Raw genomic sequence first — 18,447 nt, forward strand, 5'->3', positions numbered from 1 at the left:
TCTTTTCCCTGGTCCTGTGTATCCCAGCAGAAAATGGAGAAAACTAATGCTATTTGAAGCATTAATGGATCCAAAATGGATCTGCTCTTCATTAACGTCCTTGAGACTTGCTTTCCAAATCCACAACATTTTCAGTATACCAAATATTGGCACGGCCTCAAACCAGAACCCTGAGCTAATAATGCAGAGAACAGGAGTTCAAATCCAACTGCGAATGTTTGTGAATTGGAACTAGGTTTAAACATCTGGGAATAAATGGCATCCTCGTTAACAGTGACTGTGAAGCTGATAGACTCTCCACAAAACTCTCAACTCTTGTCTTTATCTGACACCCAGTCAGAATCAAATAAAAAACAGAAGAAGCAGGAAAGCTGAAATAAAAGCAGGTAGACATAAATACAAGAGATTCTGCAGATGCTGGAAATACTGAGCAAAGCTGTAATATGAAGAATTAACTTATTGCCTGTCGAAAGTAGCTTCTACCATGTCAGTTGTTGATTGAACCACTTGAAGAATGCCATAGTTCGCTCCCAATGGTTGGTGTTCATGCCATGGCACTGGTTTCTGGTTCCAGGTGCCTCAGAGGTATAAGAGTAGCACGTGAAAAAGACTCTGGCTCATTCGAGGCTCACTTACGGCCGAGGTCATAACTAGCATTGAAGATAGGCCAGTGAGTCTTACTTAAGTCATTGGTAAATTGATGGAGAAGATCCTGAGAGGCAAGATTTATGAACATTTGGAGAAGCATAATATGCTTAGGAATAGTCAAGATAGCTTTGTCAAAGGCAGGTCGTGCCTTATGAGCCTGGCTGAATTTTTTGAGGATGTGACTAAACACATTGATGAAGGTAGAGCACTAGATGTAGTGTATGTGGATTTCAGCAAGGCATTTGATAAGGTGCCTTATGCAAAGCTTATTGAGAATGTAAGAAGGCATGGGATCCAAGTTGACCTTGCTTTGTGGATCTAGATCTGTCTTGCCCACAGAAGGCAAAGGGTGGTTGTTGATGGGTCATATTCTGTATGGAGGTCGGTGACCAGCAGTGTGCCTCAGGGATCTGTTCTGGGACCCCTTCTCTTCATGATTTTTATAAATGATCTGGATGACGAAGTGGAGGGTTGAGTTGGTAAATTTGCTGATGACGCAAAGATTTGGGGTGTTGTGGATAGTGTGGAGGGCTGTCAAAGGTTACGGTGGAACATCGATAGGATGCAAAACTGGGCTGAGAAGTGGCAAACACAAGGAAATCTCGTTAGTCCTGATGAAGGGTCTCGGCCCGAAACGTTGACTGTAGTTCTTCCTATAGATGCTGTCTGGCCTGCTGCGTTCCACCAGCATTTTGTCTGAGAAGTGGCAGATGGAGTTCAACCCAGATAAATGTGAGGTGATTCATTTTGGTAGGTCAAATATGATGACAGAATATAGTATTAATGGTAAGACTCTTGGCAGTGTGGAGGATCAGAGTGATCTTGGGGTTTGTGTCCATAGGACACTCAAAGCTGCTGCGCAGGTTGACTGTGTGGTTAAGAAGGCGTACGGTGTATTGGCCTTACAGCTTTGTAGGACCCTTGTCCGACCCCACTTCGAGTATTGTGTTCAGTTCTGGTCACCTCACTATAGGAAGGATGTGGAAACTCTAGAAAGGGTGCAGAGGAGATTTACCAGAATGTTGCTTGGATTGGGGCGCATGCCCAGTTTAAGTGAACTTGTCCTTTTCTCCTTGGAGTGACAGAGGATGAGAGGTGACCTGATAGAGGAGTATAAGATGATTAGAAGCATTGATCGTGTGGATAGTCAGAGGCCTTTTCTCAGTGCCAAAATGGCTAACATGAGAGGGCACAGTTTTAAGGTGCTTGGAAGTAGGTACAGAGGAGATGTTAGGGGTAAGTTTTTTACGCAGAGAATAGTGAATGCGTGGAATGGGCTGCTGGCGACGGTGGTGGAGGCAGATATGATAGGGTCTTTTAAATGATTCCTGCATAGGTGCATGGAGATTCAAAAAATAGAGGGCCATGGGTAACCTTAGGTAATTTCTCAAGTAATTACATGTTCGGCACAGCATCGTGGACAAAGGACCTGTATTGTGCTGTAGGTTTTCTATGTTTTCTGTGTTTTCTAACATCTGCCTATCCTTCCTCACCAACTCCCTACAAGCTGTCTCTACTTGAATTCCAACTTCCCCATCCTCTGCCTCTTCACTTTGATTCCCACCCCCCTGGCAAATCTAGTTTAAACCCTCCCCAATAGCATTATCAAACCTCCCCACCTGGATATTGGTCCCCTCGGATTCAGATGTAACCCGTTCTCTTTGTACAGGTCACACCTGTCCCAGAAGAGTTCCCAATGATGTAAAAATTGGAATCCCTGCTCTCTGCTCCAATCCCTCAGCCATGCCTCTATCCTCCACCTCATTCTATACCTATATTCACTGTCATGCGGCACAGGCAGCAACTCTTTGATTACTACCATTGAGGTCCTTCCTAACTCCCTGTATTCTGCTTTCAGGACCTCCACCATTTTTCTACCTATGTTGTTGGTACCAATATGTACCACAACCTCTGGCTGCCCACACTCCCTTTCAGGATATTGTGGAGGTGCTGAGAAACATCACGAACCCTGGTACCTGGGAGGCAAACTAACATTCTTGTTTCTTTTTCGGGCCCACAGAATCGCCTGTCCGTCCCCATAACTACAGAGTCCCCTATTCTTCTTCCTTTCCTAACCCTTCTGTACCACAGGGCCAGACTCAATGCCAGAGGCCCGGCCACTGTTGCTTCCTCCATGTAGGTTGTCCGTGCACCCCCCTCCTCAACAGCACTCAAAATGGAGTACTTATTGTTAAAGGGGACAGCCACAGGGGTGCTCTCTACTACCTAACACCCGCTCTTCCCTCTCATGACAATATCTGTCTCCTGTGGCCTTAGGGTGACTACCTGCCTGTAGCTCCTGTCTATCACCTCCTTACTCTCCCTAACAAGCCAACGGCCTTTACTACACATAAAGGTTGACAAACAACTGATGTGTAAAAGAAGACAAACTCTGCAATTAGTAAAAAAAATAACAAATTATATTGAGAACATGAGTTGCAGAGTCCATGAAAGGGAGCCCCTATGTGTACAACTATCAAAATGACTAGAAACAAGATGAAGGGAATCTTTTCTTTTGCTGTTTGATGGGGAAGGGGATTCTGCAATCAGAAGGGATTTTCAGAAGGGATTTGACTATGTTCTCAAAGGGAGCAAGATGAACTGAGGGGTGTGGAGAAAGAGCAGGGGAGAGGGACTAACTGGACAGCTCCTTCAAAGGGTTGGCTCTGATGGCTCAATACTTCATTTTTTTATGAATCTATTCTCTATTAATCCAGCACATCTGCTGATTGTGTGGTGACCAGACATGGTGGGGGCCAGCAAGCTAACGTTTTCTCCTGAGACATCTCCTTTTGGCTGAGTCCACTCAGATCTTGCGTGTTTTTTTTTTAAATTTTACTTAATATTTATAAAGCAGTTTCTTTGCCCAGTTCTGGGATTTTAAAAAAAATTGCAATCTTTCAGATTGTTGCTAGAATCCTTTATCAAACTCACTGCTTTTATTGGCATGAGATGGACTTATTTCGCTCGAGCCTGCATTACCTCAGCCCAGTTCATGCACTTGTGACCGCGGTTGTGGTGTCAAACAAAGGGCAAGCCAATCTGTCACGTCCCTGTCCATTTAGAGCGAGTTTTGTCGTTAGATCTGATGTACGGGGAAGTGGGATGGAAGATAACAGTAGCAAGGGCAGACAAATCATACGGGTCTTATCATTCTTGTGGTTTTCATTTGAGCTCAGGAGAAAGGGAAAAACAATGTTAACATGTTGACTTTGTGCTTCTCACTGATATTTCTGCACTTGTCTGATTGAGGGATAAGAAGTCATGGTTATTGCTGGAAGCGTAGTCTGGCTCGCTGCCATTGTTATTGTGGAAGTGTTGTGTGGAGTATTGTTACAAACTCTCTTTCATAACTGTTTTGGGTTCTTTTAAATGCCTTATTTCAAAATCTGAATTCCTGCACTCTGGCACAGGCCCCTGTTAACTCAAACAGACCTTGTGTCCTTCCCGTATTTGTGTGTCTCAGACTCAGAACATAGAACAGTGCAGCACAGTACAGGCCCTTTGGCCCACGATGTTGTGCCGACCTTTTAACCTACTCCAAGATCAATCAAACCCGTCCTTCTCACTTAGCCTCCATTTTTCTGTCATCCGTGTGCCTATCTAAGAATTTCTTAAATGTCCCTAATGTATCTTCCTGCACCAATACCCCTGTCCTGGGACCCACTGCTTTCTGTGTATAATTTATGCTTAATTTGTGGTTTTCTTGTGCTTATATGACGTAATGTACCTGAGATGCTGCTGCAAGTATGTTTCTCATTGTACTTGTGCATACACCGACTTGTACAGATGACAATAACCACAACTTTTACTGCACATTTACTTGAGATGCAGGAGCCTTAGGACCACACCACCAGGATCAGGGACAGTGAGTACCCCTCAACCATTAGCTCTTTAACCACAGGGACAACTTCACTCAGCTTCACCTGCCCCATCGCTGAACTGTTCCCACAACCTAAGGACTCACTTTCAAGGACTCTTCTTCTTATGCTCCTGATAGTTAAAACTTATTTATTTATTTATTATTATTTGTTTTTTTTCTTTTGTATTTGCACAGTTTGTTGTCTTTTGCACGCTGGTTGTTTGCCCATCTTGCTGGGTGCTGTCTTTCATTGATTCTATTGTGTTTCTTGGATTTACTGACTACTGTGAATGCCTGCAAGAAAACAGATCTCTGGTTGGTATATGGTGACATACGTACTTTGATAATCAATTTACTTTGAGTGTTGAACTTTGAACACAGTCTGCACGGACAAGTTGGACAGGAGGGCTTGTTTCCATGTTGTATGACTCTAGGACCCCATGCTCCTGATGACTTGGTAATCCCTGTTCTAAATTATAATAAATTGTGTCCTTTGCCATTTGTGTGCAGCATGGTAGCATAGTGGTCAGCACAGTAGTGATCACCTTTAGGGTTTGCTTTCCACTGTTGACTGTAAAGAATTTATATATTCTCCCCAGGACCATGTGGGTCTCATCTTGGGGCTCTGTTTCCTTCCAACATTCAAAAGACGTATAGGTTATGCTTAGTAAGTTATGGGTGTGCTCTGTTGGTGCTGGAAACGTGGTGCCACTTGTGGACTGGCCCCAGCACTTCCTCGGACTGTGTTAGCCATTGACGCAAAACTTTTAGCAAGAGAAAATCTGCAGACACTGGAAATCTGAGCAACACACACAAAATGCTGGAGGAACTCAACAGGCCAGGCAGCATCCATGGAAAAAAGCACAGTCGATGTTTAAGATTAGCTTTCAGCCTGAAACATCAACTGTGCTTTTTTCCATAGATGCTGCCTGACCAGCATTTTGTGTGTGTTGCTCACTTTATATTCCGAAGTTTTGATGTACTGTAGATGTGACAAGTAAAGAAATAGATAATGAGAATGATCCCAGGAATGAAAGGGTTAACATATGAGGGGTCTTTGATGGCTCTGGGCTTGTAATTGCTGGAGTTTAGAAGAATGATGGGGGATCTCATTGAAACCTATCAAATATTGAAAGATCTCGATCGAGTAGATGTGGAGAGGATCTTTCCTTTTGTGGGGCAGCCTTGGAGGCCACAGCCTCAGAATAGATGGATGTCCATTTAGACCAGAGATGAGGAGGAATTCTTTAGCCAGAGGGTGGTGAATCTGTGGAACTCATTTCCATGGATAACTGTGGAGGTCAAGTCAATGGGTATATTTAAAGTGGAGGTTGATAGGTTCTTGGTTATTCAGAATGTCAAAGGTTACTGGGAGAAGACGGAAGAATGGTGTTGAGAGGGATTACAAATCAGCCATGATGGATTGGTGGAGCAGACTCATTGAGCTGGATGGCCTAATTCTGATCCTTTGTCTTATGGTCCTATGGTCTAAAGCTAATCTTAATCACTACTCTCAATCTTTGACTCAACTAAAGGATAATGTTAAACTGTCTATGTTTTAAATATATCTTTTTGGATCGTGTGATCCAAATCTCTGCTGCTTGTGCTCAGACTCACATCAAGTGCTTGATGACGCACACCAGCAATCAGTCCAAGAAATGCCTTGATTTTAAAATTGTTATCTCAGTTTTCAGATCCCCTTTGATCTCCCCCATCTGTAGCTCTGTAATCTCCTCCAGACTGATAGGTTTGGAGATTCGTACACTTCTCGGACATTGCTGAGTTTTAATTGCCCCTTCAGTACCACCCATTGCTGTCAGGTTCCGGTTGCCCTACTATTCCGAGGATGTCAATAAACTGTGGAGAGTGCAAAATGAAAGATTTACAAGGATTTATTAGGTTATCAGGAGAGTCTGGATAGGTTTTCCCTGGAGTAAATGAGGCTGAGGGGAGACGTGTAGAAGTTTATAAAATCTTGTGGGGCATATATTTGCTGAATGGTGACAGTTTTTCCCAAGGGTAGGGCAGTCCAAAAGCAGAAGGTATAGATGTAAAGTGAATGGGGAATGATTTGAAAGGGTCCCAAAGGGAAAATTTTGACACAGAGAGTGGTGGGTATATGGTGAATAGATGCAGGTCCAGCTGTAAGATTTAAAAGGCATTTAAACTGATACAGGTATAGGAAAGGTATTAAAGATTTAAAGATTTTAAAGCTTAACTTAATTTTTGCACGTTCATTGAAAGTACAGTGAAATGTATCGTTTGTATCAACGACTGCTGACACGTTCTGAGGATTTACTGGGGGGGGGGGAAGGAACAGCCCACACATGTCCCCACACTTCCAGCACCAACATAGCATATTCACAACTTACTAACAATAACCCATACGTCTTTGGAATGTGGGAGGAACTGGAGCACCCAGAGGAAACCCATGCAGCTTTTGGGAGAACATACAAAGTCCTTACAGACAATGATTGAATTGAACCCAGGTCAATGGTGCTGTAATAGCATTACACTAACTCACATGCTGCTGTGCCAACTTTTCTCTGGAGCTTCAACTGTGGAGGGGTGACCTCATAGAATTTTATAACATTCGTCATCATCATGTCCTGAATGACGTGGGAGATCATGCTCTTTCTATGACCATGATTATTCTAGGCAAATTCTACAGAAGTGGTTTGCCATTGCCACCTTCTGGGCAGTGACTTAACAAGACTGGTGACTCCAGCCATTAAGAATACTCTTCAGAGATTGTCTGCCTGGGGTCAGTGGTCGCATAACCAGGACTTGTGATCTGCACCAGCTCCTGATTTGATCATCCACTACCTGCTTCCATGGCCTCACATGATCCTGATCGGGGGGCAAAGCGGGAGCTACACCCTGTCCAAGGGTGACCTACAGGTTAGCGGAGGGAAGGAGTGTCTTCCATCTCCTTTGGTCGAGACGTATCTCCACCCCAGCACCCATTATAGCATTATGGGAGGCATAGATAAAGTAGACAGTCAGAGTCACTTTACTGGGGTGGAAGTTTCTAATACTAAGGAGCAGAGCTTTAAGCTAAGGTGGGGGTGGTGGGGGGAAGTTTAAGGGAGGTGTGTTGGGATTTTTTTTAACTCAGTGATTGTAAACATCCTGCCAGGGCTTGTAGTGGAAGATAAATGAAAATTCAAAGTAAATTTATTATCAAGGTATATACATATCACCATACACATCTCTGAGATTCTTTTCCTTCGGGAATACTTAGTCAATCCAAGAAGCACAATAGAATCAATGACAGACAAACAACCTGTGTGCCAAAGACAACAAACTATGCCAATACAAAATAAATATATAAGCAATAATTATCAAGAACATGAGTTGAAGGGTTCTAGAAAATGAGTCCATACATTGCCAGAGCAGTTCAGTGTTGCGCCCAGTGAAGTTATCCCCTCCGGTTCAATAGCCTGATGGTGTGAGTCCTGAGGCTCTTGCACCTTTTTTCCTGATGGCGGCAGTGAGAAGGGAGCACGTCCTTGATTACGGGTGCTGCTTTCCTGTGACAGCGCTGCGTACAGATGTGGCCAGTGGTGAGGAAATCCACCACTTTCTGTAGTTGTTGAACTCTATAAACTTCAACTTGAAAGCCTAGGTAGAGTAGATGTGGAGAGGATGTTCCCAATAGTGGGGGAGTCTAAACCAGAGCGCCCAGCCTTTTGACCAGAAGAATGTCCCTTTAGAACAGAGATGATGAGGAATTTATTTAGCCAGAGGGTGATGAATCACAGACATACACTGTGTCACAGATGGCTGTGGACGCCACATCACTGGGTATTTTTAAAGTGGAGGTTGATAGGATCTTGATTAGTAAGTGTGTCAAAGGTTACTGAGAAAAGGCTGGAGAATGGGGGTGAGATGGATAATAAATCAGCCATGGTGGAATGGTGGACCAGATTCAATGGGCTGAATAGCCTAATTCTTTTCCTATGTCTTGTGGTCTAACTTGATGTATAATAAACCCAACCATCACTACTTCTCTCCCAGGCACATCAGCAGAGGAACCTGGACAACGTTGTCTCTCAGCAACACAGGACGGGAAGTGGGAAGAAACTGAAGAAAGATGGCGGCACAGGCTTTGATGCAGAGGTGGATAAAATCAGCCCAATGTCTGAGCAAGATTCGGGAATCCTGGATGTCGAAGATGAGGAGGATGACGAAGAGGTAATTCTTCATTTTCTGCAATGTTTTTCAGAAACTTTTTAGTTAGCTGGGTGAAGACCACTGGTTCTTGCATGGACTAGAAGGGATGTTTGGATGAATCAGAATCAGATTTAATATCATTGGCATATATTGTGAAATTTGTTGTTAGGCAGCAGCATTGCAGTGCAGTACATAATAATAAAAACTCTAAATTACATTAAGTGTATTTATATTTATCTATCTTTTGATATAAATCTATGTTTTTTATATATATACACACACACACACACACACGCACACACATTAAATTAAGTAAATAGTGGCAAAGGAGAGCAAATAGAAGAAAGGAAAAGTAGTGAGGTAGTGTTCATGGATTCAATGTCCATTCGGAAATCTGACAGCAGAGGGGAAGAAGCTGTACCTGAATCCTGGGAGACAGGGTAGGAGGAAGGGCATCAGGAGGGTGGTGATAGGCAAGTGAGAGGAAGAGATACAATGGGGACCAGTGTGGGGGAAAGAAAAAAAAAACTACTGGAATTCGGTGAAATCGGAGGCTTCCTCCAGCCATTTGTTTTTCATTTTGAATTCCACACAGATTGTGGGATGAATTTACATACCACCCCTGGCTTCTCGAGCAAAGTGGTGATCGGCCTTCCTTCTTGAAGCACCACAGGGCAGCAACCTGCTTTCGATCAACAGTATCAGAAATAAGGAGAGTTTAATTTGCTTGTTGGACAGTTGACATCTGGACGAGGCTGTCAGAAAAGCCTGAACTGTGTTAAACTCCTTCATAAAGGGAAATGTGTCAATATCTGATTTCAGGTTAACAGTAAACGTTACTGGGATCAGTGGAGGTCGAATGATGGGGATTGTAATATTTTATTTTGCATTCCTCCCTCTGATGCCCCTCCTCCTGCCCTTTCTTCCATGTTTCTCTCTGCTCTCCTATCGGAATCCTTCTTCTTCAGCACCTTCCAGCTATCATCTCCCAGCTTCTTATTTCATCCCCCTACCCCACTCATTCACCTGATCACACCTATCACTTACTAGCTCATACTCCTTCTCCTCCCCCATTTCTGACGAAGGGAAAGCACAAGAGATTCGGCAGATGCTGGTAGTCTAGAGTAACACAGACAAAATGCTGGAGGAATACAGCAGGTCAGGCAGCATCAATGAGAAGGAATAGATTCGAAGATTTCGGCTGATGAAGGGTTTTGATCCGTAATGTCATTTGCTTATTCCCTTCCAGAGATGCTGACCTGCTGAGTTCCTCCAGCATTTTATGTGTGTTATTCTGCATTGTGTTATTGTTTTACTGTCTACTACCTCAATGGACTGTTGTAATGAAATAATCTGTAAACAGCATTCAATAAACACCATCATCCCCTAATCAATAAACTCCAAAACCTGAGCCTCTGTATCTCCCTCTGCAATTGGATCCTTGACTTCTTCATTGGAAGACCAGTCAGTGAAGATCAGAAATAACATCTCTTCCTTACTGACTGCCTCAGGCACACCTCAAGGATGTGTGCTTAGCCCACTGCTCTTCTCTCTCTACACCTATTACACTGTGGCTAGGCCCAACGCAAATGGCGTCTATAAATTCTACAAAAGTGATGTTTCAAAAAGATGGCATCCATCATTAAGGACAGCCACTTTCCAGGACGTGGCCTAGTCTCATTACTACCATCAGGGAGGTACAGGAGCCTGAAGAACCATACTCACAATTTAGGAAGAGCCTTTTCCCCTCCACTATCAGATTTCTGAATGGCCCATGAATCCATGAATGCTACTTCACTATTTTTGCTCTACTCTTACATGACTATCTTGTTTTTTTATGCACATTTCTTATTGTAATTTGTAGTGTATTTTATGCATTGCAATGTATTGCTGCCACAAAGCAATAAATTTCACATATCATAAACAGGAGAAAGTCTGCAGATGCTGGATGTCCAAAGCAACACACACAAAATGCTCACAATACTCCAAATGAGACCACACCACTGCTTTAAGAAGTTCCAACATTACATCCTTGCTTTTATATTCTAGTCCTCTTGAAATTAATGTTAATGTTGAACTTGCCTTCCTCACCACAGACTCAACCTGCAAATTAACCTTTAGGGAATCCTGGACAAGGACTCCCATGTCCCTTTCCACCTCTGTTTTTTGTATTTACTTTCCATTTAAAAAATAGTCAACCTTTTAATTTCTTGTACCAAAGAGCATCATCGTACACTTCCTGACACTTCCTGACACTTCCTGACAAATGTGCCATTTCTTTGCCCATTCTCCTAACCTGTCTAGGTCCTTCTTTAGCCTCTCTACTTCCTCAAAACAACTTTCCCCTCCAGCTATCTTCCCATCATCTGTAAACTTTGCAACAAAGCATCAATTCCATCATCTAAATCATTGTAATATAATGTAAAAAGAATCAGTCCCAACACAGACAGACCCCTGTGGAACATCACTGGTCACCAGAAGCCAATCAGAAGAGGCTCCCTTTATTTCCACTCTTTGCCTCCTGCCAATCAGCCATTGCTTTATCCATCCTGTAATATCATGGGCTTGTTAAGAATCCTCATGTGTAACACCTTGTCAAAGGTCTTCTGAAAATCCGAGTACACAACATCAACTGATTCACCTTTTGTCTATCCTACTTGTTATTTCTTCAAATAGATTTGTTAGCCAAGATTTTCCTTTGAGGAAACTATGCAGTCTACGGCCTCTTTTATCATGTGCCTCCAAGTACCCTGAGATCTCATCCTTAATAGTTGACTCCAACTACCTGGCCAACAACCTGACCTATAGATTCCTTTCTTCTGCTTCTCTTCCGTCTTGAAGAGTGGGTGAGATTTGCAATTTTCCTTTTTTCCAGAACCATTCCAGAATCTAGTGATTCTTGAAAGATCATGCCTCCATTATCATTTCAGCCATCTCTTTCAGCACTCTGAAACTTCCAGGTGTCTTATCTACCTTCAGACCTTTCAGTTTCTCAAGAACCTTCTCTCTCATTCTGGCACCTTCACAGACTTCATGCCCCCTGACTCCCGCAACTTCCACCATAGAGCAAGGTTCTTCCACAGTGAAGACTGATGCAAAATACTTATTCAGTTCATCAGCTATTTCATTGTCCCTCCCATTACTACCTCTCCCAATGTCCAATATCCACTCTTGCCTTTCTTTTACACTTTATGTATCTGAAGGAACTTTTGGTATCCTCTTTAATATTATTGGCTAGTTTACTTTTATATTCCATCTTTACCTTCTTAATAACTTTCTTAGTTGCCTTCTGGTGGATTTCAAAAGCTTCCCAATACTTTAAGTTCCCATTAATCTTTGTTCTGTATGTGCACTCTTTGGCTTTTATGTTGGTTTTGACTTTTCTTGTTCACCATGATGTGTCATCTTTCCTTTAGAATACTTCTGCTTTGGGATGTATATATCCTGTGTCTTCTGATTGCTTTCAGAAATTCCATCCATTGCTGCTCTGCCATCATCCCTGCCAGTGTTCTTTGTCAATCTATTCTGACCAACTCTTCTCTCGTGCCTCTGCAATTCCTTTTACTCCATCAGAATAGAAGAAGAAGGGAGGTGGATGGAAACATTTTTTTACCGAAAGGAGATATCAATATTCATGTTATTAGGTTGGAGGCTACCCAGATGGAATATTAGGTGTTGTGCCTCCACCCTGAGGATGGGCACAGACTGACATATCGGAACAGAAATGGGAATTGGAATTAAAATGTTGGGCCACTGGGAAGTTCTGCTTTTGGTGGATGGAGCGGAGGTGCTCGACAAAGTGGTTGCCCAGTCTCCCAATGTAGTGAAGGCCCCATCGAGCACTGGACACAATAGATGACCCAGCAGATTCACAGGAGAAGTGTTGCCTCACCTGGAAGGACTGTATGGGGCCCTGAATGGAGATAAGGCAGGAGGTGAATGGATAGTTGTTGCACTTTGCTGGGTTAGGTGCCAGGCGAGAGATTTCACATATGTCAGTGATAATAAACCTGATTCAGATTTGAATTCTGATTCACTGTACCTTGTTACCTCTGACAATGATAAACTAATTTTCCAAGTAATCAAAAGATTCATATAGCACATAAACTGTTCTAGTCCTGTGATCACAGATCTGTCAGTGGTGGAGGTGTTGGAAGAGAAAAACATTACTTTGTTTTTGAATTATATAATTCATTTGCAATATGTCATACTGAGGATATCCCAAAGTAACTCATTGCCAGGAATTGCTTTGTGATGTATAGTGGCTTATAGCGTTGGCAGTGAAAGCAGCCAATTTTCAAAGAGCACAAAGTAAATAATAAACACGAGATTCTGCAGATGCTCTAAGTCTTCAGCACCACACATACAAAATACTGGAGGAACTCAGCAAACGAGGCCATTCTCAGGGTGGAGGAGCAACACATATTCCACACAGGTCATCTCCAACCTGATGGCATGAACATCGATTTCTCCTTTCGTTCCAAAAAAAAATTGCCCATCTCCTTTCTCTCTTCTTCTATTTCCCAGTCTGGCCTCTTACCTCTACTTCTCACCTACCTATCACCTCCCTCTGGTGCCCGTCCTTCTTCCCTTTCTCTCATGGTTCACTCTCCTCTCCTATCAGATTCCTTCTTTTCCTACCCTTTTACTTTTCTCACCCAACTGGCTTCACCTATCACCTTCTAGCTCGTCCTTTCTCTCCTTCTCCCCACCTTTTTATTTGGTGTTTTCCACTTACCTTTCCGGTCCTGAAGAAGGGTCTCAGCTTGAAATGTCGACTGTTTATTTAATTCCATAGATGCTGCCTGACCTGCTGAGTTCCTCCAGCATTTTGTATGTGTTCCTATGGGAATATGCAGTTGACTTTTGAGTCAACTTAGAAGTCTGCTTGAAACTAATCAGTAAGCTCCAAGACCTTGGGCTTGATCTATCCTTGTGCAACTGCATCATTAATTTCCTCATTTGTAGGCACTTCGGTTTGGCAACAACATCTCCTCTCTAATTTTCATCAGCACGACTGCAGGACAAGACTGTGTTTTAACCCCCTGCTCTACTCGTTTTGTAATTATAACATCGGGGCTAAGCACGGTGCCAGTGCAATATTTAAATTTGATGATGACACCTCTGTTGTTGGCTGAATCAAAGGTGACGATGAATCAGCATATGGGAGGGAGATTGAAGATCTGGCTGATTGGTGTCACAACAACATTTTCTCACTCAACGTCAACAAGACCAAGGAGCTGATTATTGACTTCAGGAGGGGGAAACCAGAGATCCATGAGCCAGTCTTAGGGGGATGAGATCTCGGTAGTATATGGTGACATGGGTACTATGAAAATAAATATAGTTTGAACTTTGAATATAGTGAGCGACAGAGCCATATAATGCATACGTAGGCCCTTCAGCCCAACATGTTCATGCTGGCCCATCTATACTATTCCCTTATGATCTTGTCCATCTGAGAGGCCAGGTAATTGAAGCTGTTACGACACGCACAAAATGCTGGAGGAACTCAGCAAGTCAAGCAGCATCTATGGAGATGAATAAATAATCAAAGTTTCTGGCTGAGACCCATCATTAGGACTGGAACGTAAGGGGGCAGATGCCAAAATAAAAAAAAAGTGAGGGGTGTTTGGAGGGCGAGGAATATAAGCTGGCAAGTCATAGGTAAGACCAGGTGAGGGAGAGTGTCAGTGGGTGGTAGTGGGTGAAGAAATAAGAAGCTGGGAGGTGATAGGTGGAAGAGATAAAGGACCGATGAAGAAGGAATCTGATAAGAAAGGAGAGTGAACCATGGGTGCCATGGTAACACTGCAGTTAGGGCAACACTACTAACGCTACTACAACTAGGGGCATCGGAGTTCGAAGTTCAGTTCCGACACATCTACAAGGAGTTTCTATGACCTCCCCGTGAATATGTGGGTCTCCTCCGCGTCCTCTGGTTCCCTCCCACATTCCAAAGATGTACTGGTCATACGTTAATTGATCATTGTAAGTTATCCCGTGATTGGGCCAGGGTTAAATCAGTTGGTTTTCTGGCAGGTCAAAGGGCTGAGGGGCTTATTCCTCTAACTAAATGAACAAATCTGGGAAAGAGGAGGGGAACCCAAGGGAGGTGATAGTTAGGTGAGATGAGAAGGGATGAGAGCGTGACCAAATGGGGATTGGGAAAAAGAGGGAAAGAGAGAAGTAAATGACTATCTTTTGGTGCTTTGGCAGAGAGACGAACATTGGCTGGGGCCCTGGAAGCGCATGCTGCAGCTCCCTGAATCTCCCGGTGGCTCTTTGTAACACTCACTTAGGCTGAAAGGTGAAGCCACATGGAACAGAGCACAATTTAATTTTGCTTCAGAAATGCCAAACCCTCCCTCAGTGAAAGGTTGAGTTCATGGCCAGGTTTCGACAGGGTATGGAAGTGCACACCTTTTGACAGAAAGCTAGGGTGCCTCCCAGCCTGTAGGCCGGTATCATGAGGGGATTTTGAAAAAGTTTCTCTTGCTTGGATTAAGCCAATGGTTTTGAGTCCATGAGAAAAAATTAGATTCTGTACCTGGAATTTGCTTTTGTTCTTTCCCTCTTATACAAGTTACTTAACAAAAAAATTCTGAGGTTTTAAATTTGCTCGTAAACCCATCACTCAACCGAGGCCCAGAGGAATTTCTTGTAATCCAGCCAATACATGCAAATTGAGTTCTTAAATTCTCCCTCCCTCCCCAGTGCTTTGTAGCTGTGGAAACTCACTGTGGATAAATTGCATCAGCGAAACAGATCATGTAAATGCCAATAACACCTCCCAAGATTAACGTGGCCCATTGCTCCATCCATTTTATGTCATGCCCAGAGGGGCCGTTGGATCTGCAGCAGACGGTAACGTAAGAAAATAAGAAGTACAGTGGTAGCCAAAAGATAATTTCAAGTGTCTTCTACCATTTAATAAAATTTCACGGATCCTGTACTTCCCCTTTTCTGCTCCGACCCTCAACCATGGCAACCACCACACCAGATTTTCGGAAACAGTATAAATCAATCATTCCCAATCTTGGATGCATTCAGCGATGGAGTATCCACATTGTTTAGATAAAGTTCAAAATGTTCAAACCACAGCGCAAAGCCACATTGGGAGCATTACGGGGAGCACTGTAATTCTTTAATCCCATTTCTTTGTAAATATTTTTATTGATTAGTCATGCAAGATGTTGAAGATGTAATTAAAGAGTTTGTCTGTAGGTCAGGATCATCAAAGTTCAAAGTACAGTACATTTATTATTAAAGTATGTATGCAGTATATAGCCAGCTTGTGGTGAAGTGGCATCTGCACCAGACTACAAGCTGTGTGGTTCTGGTTTCGAGTCCGGCTGGCTCCTTGAACACCGTGCTCAGATGAGCATTGGGCTAGCAGCTCAGCCTGGTAAAAAAACAGACAAAGTGCTAAAAGAAACAGCAAGGTTGCTGCCCGATGTGCCGCAAGGTGCGGAAAGAAAGAAACTACCCCCCCTCCCACCATGCACAAATTCCAAATTGCGCAAACGGCAAAAAATCCGAGCAGAAACACGGAATATAAAACACAAAATCAGTTCAGTTCAGCTCAGTGTTCGTTATCTGCAGGCCACCCTGATTGAAAGTCACTGAAAAATAGCAACAAAAAAGGAATGACCATCCCCAGAAATGACATCATAATGTCATCTACCAATCCTCAAACCTTGCTCCAGCATCACCCTCCCACAACATGAATGGGGAAAGAGATCATTTGAATTCAGGGCTCTTTTTTTTTCGGAGCAGTGAGCGAGAAGGAGAGAGAGAGATTGATAAGCAGACACCCTCCTCCTCCTCCGACAGCAGCGAGCGAGAGGCTGGTAGAAGTGGCTGAACACTTGCTCACCTTCCGTACTCACCTCGATGTTTTCAATTTTCCTCAACGCTTAGATTAGCAAGAAATGGAGTCGATCATGGGCTTGTGCTCTGTCTCAAAGCTTCTTGGCTGCTCACCTATGTCAGCATATACTTCTACCCTGAGATTTAATTTCTTCCAGGGATTCACAGTAGAACACAGAAATATAATAGGATCAGTGAAAAACTGCACACAAGGAATGACAGCCAAGGTGCAAAAGGAGGCAAACCGTGCAATGACATAAAGAAACAAATAAGTAAATAGATAAATACATACATACATGCAGTACATATTGAGAACAAGAATCCTCAAAAGTGACTCATAGGTTGAGGAATCACTTCAGTGTTGAGGTGAGTGAAGTTATCCACACTGGTTCAGAAGCCTGATGTTTGAAGGGTATTATTTGTTCCTGAACCTGCTGGTATTGGATCTGAGGATGCTGTACTTGCTGGATGACAGAAGCGAGAAGAGAGCATGGTTTGAATGGTGGGGGTCCTTGATGATGGATGCTGCTCTCTTGTGGGCAAAGAATTGCAAAGGCATTTACATTTCTCTACTTGAATATTAAGCTCACACCAGGCTTTCACACTCTGAGATCCAAGCAAAGACAGCAGATTTGGTTTTATTTGTCACATGTACATCAAAATATACAGTGAAGTGTGTCGCTTTGTGACAATCAATCAGTAAGGATTGTGCTGGCCAGCTCAAAGGTGTCGCAGTACGTCTGATGCCAATATAGTGTGCCCACAACTCACTAACCCTAACCCCCACTCGGAGTACTGTGCTCAGTTCTGGTCACCTTCCTACAGAAAGGATGTGGAAACCATAGAAAGGGTGCAGAGGAGATCTCCGAGGATGTTGCCCGGACTGGGGAGCATGCCCTAAGAAAACAGGTTGAGTGAACTCGGCCTTTTCTCCTTGGAGTGACGGAGGATGAGAGGTGACCTGATTGAGGTGTATAAGATGATGAGATGCATTGATCGTGTGGATAGTCAGAGGCTTTTTCCCAGGGCTGAAATGGTTGCCACAAGAGGACACAGGTTTAAGGTGCTGGTGAATAGGTACAGAGGAGATGTCAGGGGTAAGTATTTTACATAGAGAGTGGTGAGTGCATGGAATGGGCTGCCAGCTATGGTGGTGGAGGCGGATACGATAGGGTCTTTTAAGAGACTTTTGGATAGGTACATGGAGCTTAGAAAAATAGAGGGTTATGGGTAAGTCTAGTAATTTCTAAGGTAGGGACATGATCGGCACACCTTTGTAGGCCGAAGGGCCTGTATTGTGCTGTAGGTTTTCTATGTTTCTATGTATGTCGTCTGGAATGTGGGAGGAAAGCCGAGCACTTGGAGGACACCCATGTGGTCATGGGAGAGCCCGAACTTACAGCAGACACTATTAAACATTGCTCTCTCGAGATAGAGTGAATGGTCTCAATCTTTTCCCCAGGAGTGGGGAATCAAGAACTAGAGGGAATGAGTTTAAGGTGGGAAAAACTTAATAGGAAATTGAGAGGATCAGAGGAGACTTAATGGAGATGTCCCAAAAAAGAAGTAGCTGATACCAGGGTGTATAATTTTAAAGTGATTAGAAGAAAGTATAGAGTCATAGAAAAATTCAGCAGAAAATCAGGCTATTCGACCCATCTAGTCCATGTAGAGCCATTTCAGCTGCCTGGTTCAATCGACTTGCTCCTGGACATTAGTATTCCATATCCTTCCCATCTATGTAACTATCCAGATTTCTCTTAAACATTGAAATTGAACGTGTATCCACCACTGGTGCTGGCAGCTCATTCCACACTCTCACCACCCTCTGAGTGAAGAAATTTTCCCTCATGTTCCCCATTAATATTTCACCTTTCACCATGCCCTTC

The 18,447-nt window shown here is 43.3% G+C and overlaps 1 protein-coding gene across 5 annotated transcripts in view; it reads left to right on the forward strand.

Moving 5' to 3' along the window:
- Positions 1 to 18,447, forward strand: part of LOC132391962 (exocyst complex component 6B-like) — an 845,841-nt gene that overhangs the window by 316,706 nt on the left and 510,688 nt on the right. For all 5 annotated transcript variants that reach the window (XM_059965781.1, XM_059965785.1, XM_059965784.1 and 2 more), the window contains exon 7: positions 8,531 to 8,707. In XM_059965781.1, coding sequence (XP_059821764.1) covers positions 8,531 to 8,707 — 177 coding nt within the window. The remainder of the gene's footprint in view (positions 1 to 8,530; positions 8,708 to 18,447) is intronic.

The sequence above is a fragment of the Hypanus sabinus genome, chromosome 3 (assembly GCF_030144855.1).
Source record: "Hypanus sabinus isolate sHypSab1 chromosome 3, sHypSab1.hap1, whole genome shotgun sequence".
Classification (NCBI taxonomy): domain Eukaryota; kingdom Metazoa; phylum Chordata; class Chondrichthyes; order Myliobatiformes; family Dasyatidae; genus Hypanus; species Hypanus sabinus.